Consider the following 10,011-nt stretch of genomic DNA (forward strand, 5'->3'; position numbering starts at 1 on the left):
GATGTGTAACGATGAGCGTTATTTACGTAAAGTTTTACGATAAGAAGAAAAAAAGGAGTGCTATGAGAGCGACCGCATGAAAAATAGATATAATATAATCAGTGCTCGACTTAGCAAAATTAAAGTAGGGGGACTCTGTTAACTTTTAATAAAAGAACGTCCCCATCACTTGTTAAACGTTACTAAGCCATGGGGGCCATCCCCCACACCTTTCTTTAAATAATATGAAAAATATTTATAAATAATTAAACTAAAAAAAATTTACTGTAAATATTATATTGTATATTTTAGTAATAACTAATATTAACAAAATCAAAACTAACTAAATAAAAAACAATTCATTTTAACTATTTATTTAAATAGTCCCATAATTTATCATTAGACGTATATTCTAGGATGCAATAGTAGTTAGAACAAATATAATGTGGAACAAATATTTTGTGGCACAATTTATAGTGATGATTTAAGATAATTAGTTAAATAATAATAATAAATATCTTAATAATTATTAAATCTATGGTAAGAAAAATTATTTTGATGTTATCACGTGCATTTTGATAAAAATTAAGAATGATGCAGACAATGCAGTGTCCCCTGCGTTACCCTTAAAAATAAAAGTAGGGGTACGCTAACATTTCTGAAAAATTAGTTGGGGTACTCCGCCCCCTGCGTCCCCCCCAAAAAAAATCGAGCATTGAATATAATAATATAAAAAAAGGGCGTTGGCCGCAAAATAATAATAAATAATAAAATAATTAACAAGTGATATGAAAAAGCGAAATGATAATAAACATACACGGCAAAAGACCGACCAATAATTATTCGACAGAAAATTATATATATATATGTACAAAGAGAATAGATAACAATCATATTATAATAGTTACATGATTATAAGGACGGAGTGGAGTATGGAGAGGAAAGAAGGTAATTAAGACGGTGTTGTCGAGCATATCAGCGTTAGGTTAGGTTGAAGTTATTTAAGTTATTTTGAAGTGTGCAATTTGATACGTCATGTGCCCAAAAAAAAAAAAAAAAAAATGATAATAGAAACAAAACTAAAAATAAAAACACACATATTTGTATCATTGTAAAATCAATACATAATACATTCATCAATTACAAATACAATGATTTATTATTATTAATTTTAATATACTTAAATCTTTTAATGTGTTAAATAAAAAATTATTTTATAAGTTAGCTAGTTACTGGTGTATCTCGGCATAAGTGAAACTGGCTATGTTGGGAATAATCGAAGTCATGAATATGTCTACCTAGGTTGTTATTTAATTTGAGAGCACCCAGTTAAAATTCTTCTAAGGATTAAATAGGATTTTTAATGTTGACAGATTCCAAATGATTTGGCAACCTGATTAGTTTATAGAAAAACTATTTAAAGCTAATTTGAGTGTTTAGTTATTAATTATCAGCCACCCTCCAAATTGGATAAAGTCAATCCGTTGACAGCAGATTAGTCACAATCCTCACTGCTCTTTTAATTTTGGTTTTAATTTAACTCGGCTTAAACAGTGAACACAATTAGGTTGAACTCAAATTTTAGCATGGCTTATTTAATAAAGTAAAATTAACTTTTAATTTAATGTAATTTGTCATAATGAAAATAAACCCATATTATATATTTTATAATATTAATTAATAAAATAACAATAATATGTCAGAAAGATAATCTATCTATAAAAAGTATCTGACATTATTTAAATGTTTAACATTTTCATAGTACTCTTAAACGTATGATTTTGTTTTTAAATTTAAACAAACAACTAAATAAATAATACATAACGTTTTTATCATAGTTGATATTTTTATTTGTATATTAATAAAACTATAGTTATAACCTTTAGCTACGATAACCATAACTTTAAAATTATATTGTTATTTATAAACTATAATTCAATAATTGGAAAATTTGGTAAAACAACATTTAAAATTTATTTTATTTTTTAAAAACCTCATTATTAACAATTAATTATTATAAATGATTGAAATTTGGAGCTTATAATATGAAATTTTCATAACTTATAATATTATAAATTTAATAAAGTACAGTAGAACCTTGATTATTCGTCCTCTGATTAACCGGTTTTCTCAGTTAACTGTCAGGCCACACTTGCACAGACTACTTATACGTTGCAATAAATAATAATAATAATATATATATAATCCGAAACTTTCCGACAATATTTACTAGATACTCGATAGGTACATATGGATATATATATATATATACATTATGGGTGAGATAAAAACAGTTAATTGTGATAATGATTGCATTTTGTTTTTGAAAAGTCAGTTAGTTATATATTACACGTGTGTTTGTTCACTTGACCGTTCGCATTTTTAGTCTCTTTGTGTGCAAATATTTTAAGTGTATCATAATTACTAAAAAATAATAATAAATAATATGTATGTATGTTTAGAAAAAATGTTGTTGCTCGCTTAACTGTTTTTTTGATTATCCATCAAATCTCTGTTCCCGAGACTGACGGTTAATCGAGGTTCTACTGTATTGTCAATTATTTTAGTTTTAAAAAAATAAAACAACTATTTTTTTATGACAAATATATATTATTTAAATTATAAATAAAACTATAGAATATTTTTATTAAATAATTTGTTTACAAGACAAAAGTAAAAAAAAATTTAAAAAAACAATCAGTCAATATTGTGCATAAAATGACACTATAAAAGAATTTTTTTTAACTCTTATTTTTTTCTGTATTTTAGTTACCCTAAATACATTTTTATACATATCATTAAACTCAATTGCAATTTAATCTAGTTCATTGAAAAAGTATGAGAAAAAATATAAAAATGGGAATTTAAACTTGTTTTATGAAATATAATAATTTTTACTATAATAATGTGGTAATTACTGAATCTTTACATTATTTAGTAACAAACACAAAAAAATAATCAATAAACAGAGAATTCAGATCAGTATGTTAGATGTTAGTAACTATAAATAATAAGTTATTTTTTAACAAAATGTAAAAATAGTTAAATAGATATAATTATAGTAAATTATATAATTTAACAAAATTGTGATGAATGTTAGTAGGTGAAAATAATGAACTTTCCGACTTCCTTAATTATTGACAACATTTTTCTGAAAATAAAAAAAATAATCTTTCAAAATAATTTTTAAATATAAATTGTAACATAGTACATAATATGTAAATAGCAATTAACACCTAATATTCTAATGGAATTTAGCTGGCCAATATCAAAAACATAATAAAATGTTTAAAAAAAATAAGTTATTCATGTTGATGTGGTTAACATATATTATCTAGTTGTTAACATGCATCTATTTTTCAGTAAAGTATTAAAAAAAATTAAAAAAAAAAGTTATAAACCAAACTTAGTTTTTAATATTAGTATTTAATCAAAGTTGAAATGTTAAAATCAATTTAAAAAATTTAATTTAAAGATTTTGTAAAAAAAAATCAAAAATTAACATTGCGTTATGTTAAATATGTTTATAAGAAAAATAGACTAGGTTATTATACAAAATAGATTTAGTAAAGCAGAAATGTATTCATAGTAAAATGCTAACTAAATAAAGATCCAAAAATTTTCATTCAATATCTGTTTTTAGTTTTCTTAAACTTCATTTAACTATATCATACTTAGCTAATATGATTGTTAACAATCATTTTATTGTATTAAAGGAATAAATAATGCCAATAATCTTATTGCTATAAATTATACACAACACTACAATTAAAACATTTTTACTTTTTATACATACAGGTTGCCATTGAAGATATGTGTCCTTAGTGGCTTCCAAATACTCATCTACAAGATTTTGAACTACAGCTCTAGAATCATCCATCTCACATAGATCATCTTTGAACATATTTTGTTTACGAAATTGATCTAAAAACGCTTCTCTGTGTCGCAGTTTATCGTACTGATCCAGAACTCTTTGGAAAAGCTGAAAAAAAAAATTAATAATAATTATTCCTTCTTGAATTATTATATTTTAATTATTCAGATATAAAATATAATATACTTGAGATATGCTTGTATGGTTGGCTAACATAAGACCAGATACACGGTGCGCAGTGGGAACATAGGGTGACTTTTTTGAAAGAGCAACTTGAATACTGGATGGACCCCAATTAATGAAATTTACAGTTTTTCTTTCTCTAATTCTTTGGAGTGATTTGTATACTTGTGTAGGATCAACATCACCCTTTAATTTAATTATTATCATTGATTATTTTCATTTACGTACTTTTATTAACCAAATATATAAAAAAAATACTTGTATTATATTTAATATAGATAAGTAGCAATGTGGTATGGTAGATCTTTCTTGTGCTGTGGACACCATCATGTTTTTTGGCTGCAATAACCGTCTCATTACATCAAAAACTGTAGTTTTACGAATATTAGCATCCTATTTACAAAATGATTATGTTAATGTAAACTAAATATTACTATATAATATCTATAGATGCTAAATATATATATATATATATAACAAAATATTGAAGTACCTCATGATCAGTAGTTAATGGTGTGTAACCTGTCATAAGAAAGTGTAAACGTGGTGACGGTATCAAAGGTCCAATGAGACCAACTAAATCATTGTTCATGTATGATGGGTATCTAAATAAGATCAAAACTATAGAATAAGTTTAACTATATACAAGTAATAAAAATAAATAAAACTTAAAACATTACCTTAGAGTAGCAGTTGAAACAGACATAATTGTAGATACTAATGAATTTATTTGAGCAAATGACGGATTTTCTATGTGTAATCGATCGGTTGCAATTCGATTTAATGCTGTATTATCTAAGACTACAACGCAATCTGCACTCTGTGCAAGTCGTTTTAAAGTCAATAACGAATTGTAAGGTTGTACGACTACATCACTGTGAATATAATTTGATAGAAACAACAGTTTCATTATTTTGATTTGAACATAAATATGAAATAGTTAAACCCTTACCTAATTTCATCTTGATTTGGAAATACACTATATGTTTCGATTATTTTTTTTGGATAACGATCAGTTAAGTGTTCAAGTATAAACGAACCCATTCCTGAACCTGTACCCCCAGCAATTGAATGGCACAATACAAATCCTTGAAGACTATCACCTCCTTCTGCTTCACGATCTAATATGTCAAACACTTCTTCTTGTAGTCTTTCACCTTGACTAAAACCTGATGCCCAATTGTTTCCAGCACCACCACCATGTTTAGATAGATATACATTTTCAGGGTTGTATAGCTAAAACCAATAAATCATTATTATATCAATGAAAATCTTATTTATATATCTTTTTCAAGCTTACTTTTGAGTAATTGGATGACATGATTGAATGTATGACACGTGGTTCCAAATCTAACAAAACAGCTCTTGGCACATAATGGTTGTCATCAGCTTGATAAAAAAATACATCTTTTCGGTCGCCAACACCTTCTGTAGCAAACGGCTCCAGTACTCCTTCTGGATTGATACCATGTTCGGCGCATAGTTTTTTCCAAAATTCAAATCCAACTTAAAACAAAGTAAAAGGTATTAAATCATCGTATGTCAAAATAAACCTAAATTACATTTGTCGATTACCTTAATCTAAAAATTACTTACTTTGATTTCCACATTGGCCTAATTGGACCGTTATCATTTCACACGGCATTTTAAAACTAAGATTATTTATTATTTTAATACATCAAATTCAACAACTTAAATAACAGTTCGAAAAAAAAACAAAAAAAAAGTATAATTTATTTAAACAAATATTGAATAATGAAAGTTTCAAATTTCAACAAAAATAATAAAAAAAATAAGCGAAATTTATAATCAATATTAAATTGTATTTAGTGATAAGAAAACCTAAACTAAAGAAATGGCGCGAAGTTCTAAATATTGATAATGATCAATATACAGTGTTGTACACGTGACGATAATTTAAAATATTTCAAAAATAATATCGTTAGCATACTCTTAGAATCTAAGACTTAGATCATAATAATATAGTAAATGATCAAAGGACCAAGGTCATACTAAAATGTTTTGTAAGAATTTAGGTAATGTTGGAATGAAAACATGTAAGTTAGTATTACCTTTTATTGTTCTTAACCCGGATAACCGATTTATTATTTATAAATATATATATACAGACACAAGGCCGTAACTGGAAATTAATTTCGGGGGAAGTTTTAAGCTAAAAAAATTGTGTTTTGATTAAAACAGAGATTGAAATAGTTATTTACTACCACATAATATAACACGAAAAAATTTCTGGGGGGGTTAACCGTACAAGGTACGGCCTTGTACAGACATAAACCAATAAACCGGTATAATAAAAAGTAACGATTGTATGTGTAAAATAGCATAGGAGCAACTAAAGTTTTACTTTCTTAATTTTTAATCAAGTAAGTATAGTAATTGAAATAAAAAAAAGTCTGAATTTTTAAAACTATTAAAGAATTATTGTTAAATAGGAAAATGATAAAAATGTAACTCAGTTGTAATAAGTAGGTGGATAATTAAGCTAGCTTCAACACAAAATATTAATGAGAGAGATCCGATATCACACTCAAGCGGTATAACGATTTGAATCCACCAAAACGTCGGCGTGAACAGTCCCAAAATTTATATTTTTTAACTTTTCTGCAAAACTATTATACCTAAAAAGTTGGTTGATAGCTCATTGAAAAGTGATTATCAAGCAGATACAAAATTTTCAAAAAAAATTATTTAATTATTCACAGTTGAAAAATAGTTATTTTTTGCTAGATTTTCATTTAGCGTGGTAGATTACCGAAACTGGAGAACGGATTTTGTTATTTGGGGTCTTGTTAAATTCACATTGTCTTGTATAAGTGCTATGAAAATTTTCAGAACTTTATCTTCAATCATTAACTCACTACAAAGCTATAAAGCTGAAAACATAAAAAAAAAAACGCCCAATAAAATATGTTTTAATTTTTTTTGAAGCTCTTTAGTGAATTAACTATAAAATATAAAGTCCTGAAAATCTTCATTGCGCTTCTTCTAGCCAATGTGAATCTAACAAGACTCCAAACAACAAAATCCGCTCTCCGATTTCAGAGATCTATCTCACTAATTGAAAATGAAAATAAAATACATTATACATACATATTGCATAAAATTAATACATTTCTAAAAATTGAAAATCAAGAAAATTTACATGTCGATCTCTGATTTGACTAGCGTTTTTTTTTTTTCGGGAAAGCTAAACAAATTTATGACCAACGGTCAAACAGACCCACCACGTTAGCTTACCATTAACGGCTTTAATACATTTTTTACATCTTACAAGATTTTTACGACGCGTTTTATTAATACATTGTCATTATTATTCAGGCCTGTTCCAATGAGGGTGGGCATTAGGGTGGTTGTTAACGCGCCACCCATTTACAACAGTATAAATTACAATACCAAATAAGTAACGAAAATAAAATAACCACTAATGGATGAAACTCCGAATTGAAACACAATATTATAATTATATACTAAGAATAAACTATTATATTATATACTATGACCAAAAAAAAATGAAATATATTAAAAATTAAATGTACCTACGTACATGAACCAAATACCAATCTTGTGATGTTAGCTTCAATATAAATGTGAGTTGACCTATTATCAAACTTAAGTTTAAGCCTATTATTTGTAATTTATTGCCTGTATAGTTGAACCTCAACCCCCCTGTACACGTGACTGAGTTATATTATATTAGATACCTATAATATGTAATGTTTACTCTATAGTCTATATTATATATTATAGTCTGTAATTTACATAGTAAAATACTAAAATGTGTTTCGATCATTATCACTTTTTGGAATGTAATGAGTTAACAAGTCTTCATTTAATTGATACTTTTAATTAATAGTTAAAAGTTAATGCATTATATTATTATAAATATTACTTTATTAGCAAGTACTTAAGTACCTACTAAGTATACCTAAAGTGTCTACTATTGGTTTACCCCGAGGTGAGTGATACGAAATTAATTCCTGTGCCCGGTCACAACTTCTCGAGTACCGTTATCACTATGTCCAATTAAAAAAAAAATTTCGGAGGGTTTGGGAAATTTTACAAAATTGTATAAAATAAAAAATAATATGATGTAGTATAATACAAAATGTCCTTAAACTTAGGATTAGATTAGATGAATCAACACATTAACCTGTATCTGCACACAATTTGGTTCATATATATTTTTTGATATAGTTAAAGTTAAGATAGTTTATTCGGAGTATACTATACGGTACACTATATCTATACTTAATTCTTTCAACTATATATTTTACACACTTTGTATTTAACATATCTATAACAATGCATATGATATATTTTTTTTAATTATGATACAGATGTTTATAATAAACTAATATTAAACAAGTCTTGAGTATCTCAAAATGCTGTACAGCGAACATTATAAATATTATATACGCAGTGTTTAATAAACACCCACCTAAAACAAAACGTTAATATAAATTAATGACATTACTAACACGACATTTATTGTGTGCATGATTACTATAACTAATGTGACAATGTAGGTATATTACTTATAGTAATATTAGCTATACATATTATAGCTGTATTATATCAGTCAGCGGGTACTGAAATAGTGAAATTATAAATTAAATAGATCAATACGCATATGAAGGGTGCTTTTTCCCCAAATAGTTATAGTCATTCTTAACCAAAATTTAAATCGATAATAATAGGTACTGCGTGCACATTATGACACACAAATAGTGAATAATAACTATATAGATTCGTTAATTATGGCCCAAACGCACAATTTCGAATACCTAATGGAACCTTTATAACCTTTTTGCAACAACTGCTGTAGTGATGATTATAGGATTACAAATTATAAAACTAATATATAATATATTCTCTATTGACTTCTACATCAAAGTTTGTGGTATACGAATATAGCTATAGGTTAGGTTAGTTAAAGCTATATAGCTAATATATTTTCTTTATAAATGCTTCTTTTTATTTTGTTAAAAGTTTAAATTTAAAGATGGTATCATAATAGTTATAGTTACAATTATATTTTATGTTATTACATATTATTATTATTATGTTTTATGAATAAATGAAACATTTATTATGTTGAAACATTTTACAGTTCAAACTCCTAAATAACATAAATGTTTTTAAATCAGTTTCCACAGTTGTAAGTAGTTGTATTATACGATAATCTGTGATAAATGTATTTGCTTTAAACAAACATTAGAACCCATATAGAATTGTAGATTTATAAATCCCGCAAGCCACCACCGTAAGCTATTGATTAATAATCTTTATTATATTGTTATATATAGTATATTATACTATATTATAGCCATACATGGATCACGATATCGTTGTAATAATATTATAGTGTATAAATTCATAATTTATTAATTTATATTTTTTGATTAATAACTAATTAGTAATGTAAAATATAAACTAATAATTACACTTTATAGTATAAGTTCTATAGTATAGTAGCTATTTAGTAACTATTCTTTTGTACCTATCTACATTTTATATTTAGAGATGAATACAAAAAAAATTAGTTATAGTTTTATAAAATGTTTTAAGAATTGTTACGAAATCATAATTAACATATTTTACCAGCACAAAATTTAAACATTTCCTGAACTAAATGAATATTTAAAAAATATACGGGTACTTAGGTTATAAGAAACAAAAGTATAATCACTAATCAGTATAAATGGTATATGAATGTAAAGTATGCATTATACAATATTATAACAATAGGTATGTTAGTTGTTGTACTTTTTTATAAGTAACACGTCTGTAGTCTGTAATGCGTAAGATATTCACCCAAAATATAAACCTTTGAATTTCCTACTTCGATCATTTTAGTTATATATTAAAAGTAGATATATTCTTAGTTCTTACGTAATTCTTAGATAATTTTGGTAAAATGTTATATATATTTATAATACTTTCGCATTTTATTT

At 25.8% G+C, this 10,011-nt stretch overlaps 1 protein-coding gene across 1 annotated transcript; it reads right to left on the reverse strand.

The window, feature by feature from the left end:
* Positions 1-2,818: 2,818 nt before the first annotated feature.
* On the reverse strand, positions 2,819-5,823 carry LOC113551485 (tubulin gamma-1 chain-like). The gene is made up of 9 exons (XM_026953751.1): positions 5,633-5,823; positions 5,337-5,542; positions 4,989-5,272; positions 4,717-4,911; positions 4,530-4,641; positions 4,295-4,429; positions 4,040-4,222; positions 3,776-3,961; positions 2,819-3,130 (listed from the first exon to the last, which is right to left on the reverse strand). Exons 1-9 carry the CDS (start codon positions 5,679-5,681, stop codon positions 3,110-3,112), a joined length of 1,371 nt encoding a protein of 456 aa, XP_026809552.1. The 5' UTR covers positions 5,682-5,823; the 3' UTR covers positions 2,819-3,109.
* Positions 5,824-10,011: the final 4,188 nt, after the last annotated feature.

This window comes from Rhopalosiphum maidis, chromosome 2, assembly GCF_003676215.2.
Source record: "Rhopalosiphum maidis isolate BTI-1 chromosome 2, ASM367621v3, whole genome shotgun sequence".
Lineage (NCBI taxonomy): Eukaryota > Metazoa > Arthropoda > Insecta > Hemiptera > Aphididae > Rhopalosiphum > Rhopalosiphum maidis.

What these genes read in the sequence shown, in the direction of transcription:
- LOC113551485 (XM_026953751.1), bottom strand. Translation starts at nt 5,681, where the DNA reads ATGCCGTGTGAAATGATAACGGTCCAATTAGGCCAATGTGGAAATCAA. An exon ending in CTATATTAAATATAATACAA is followed by an intron (nt 4,223 to 4,294) that starts GTATTTTTTTTA and finishes ATTAAATTAAAG; the next exon opens with GGTGATGTTGATCCTACACA. An exon ending in CATATCTTCAATGGCAACCT is followed by an intron (nt 3,131 to 3,775) that starts GTATGTATAAAA and finishes TTTTATTTTCAG; the next exon opens with AAAAATGTTGTCAATAATTA.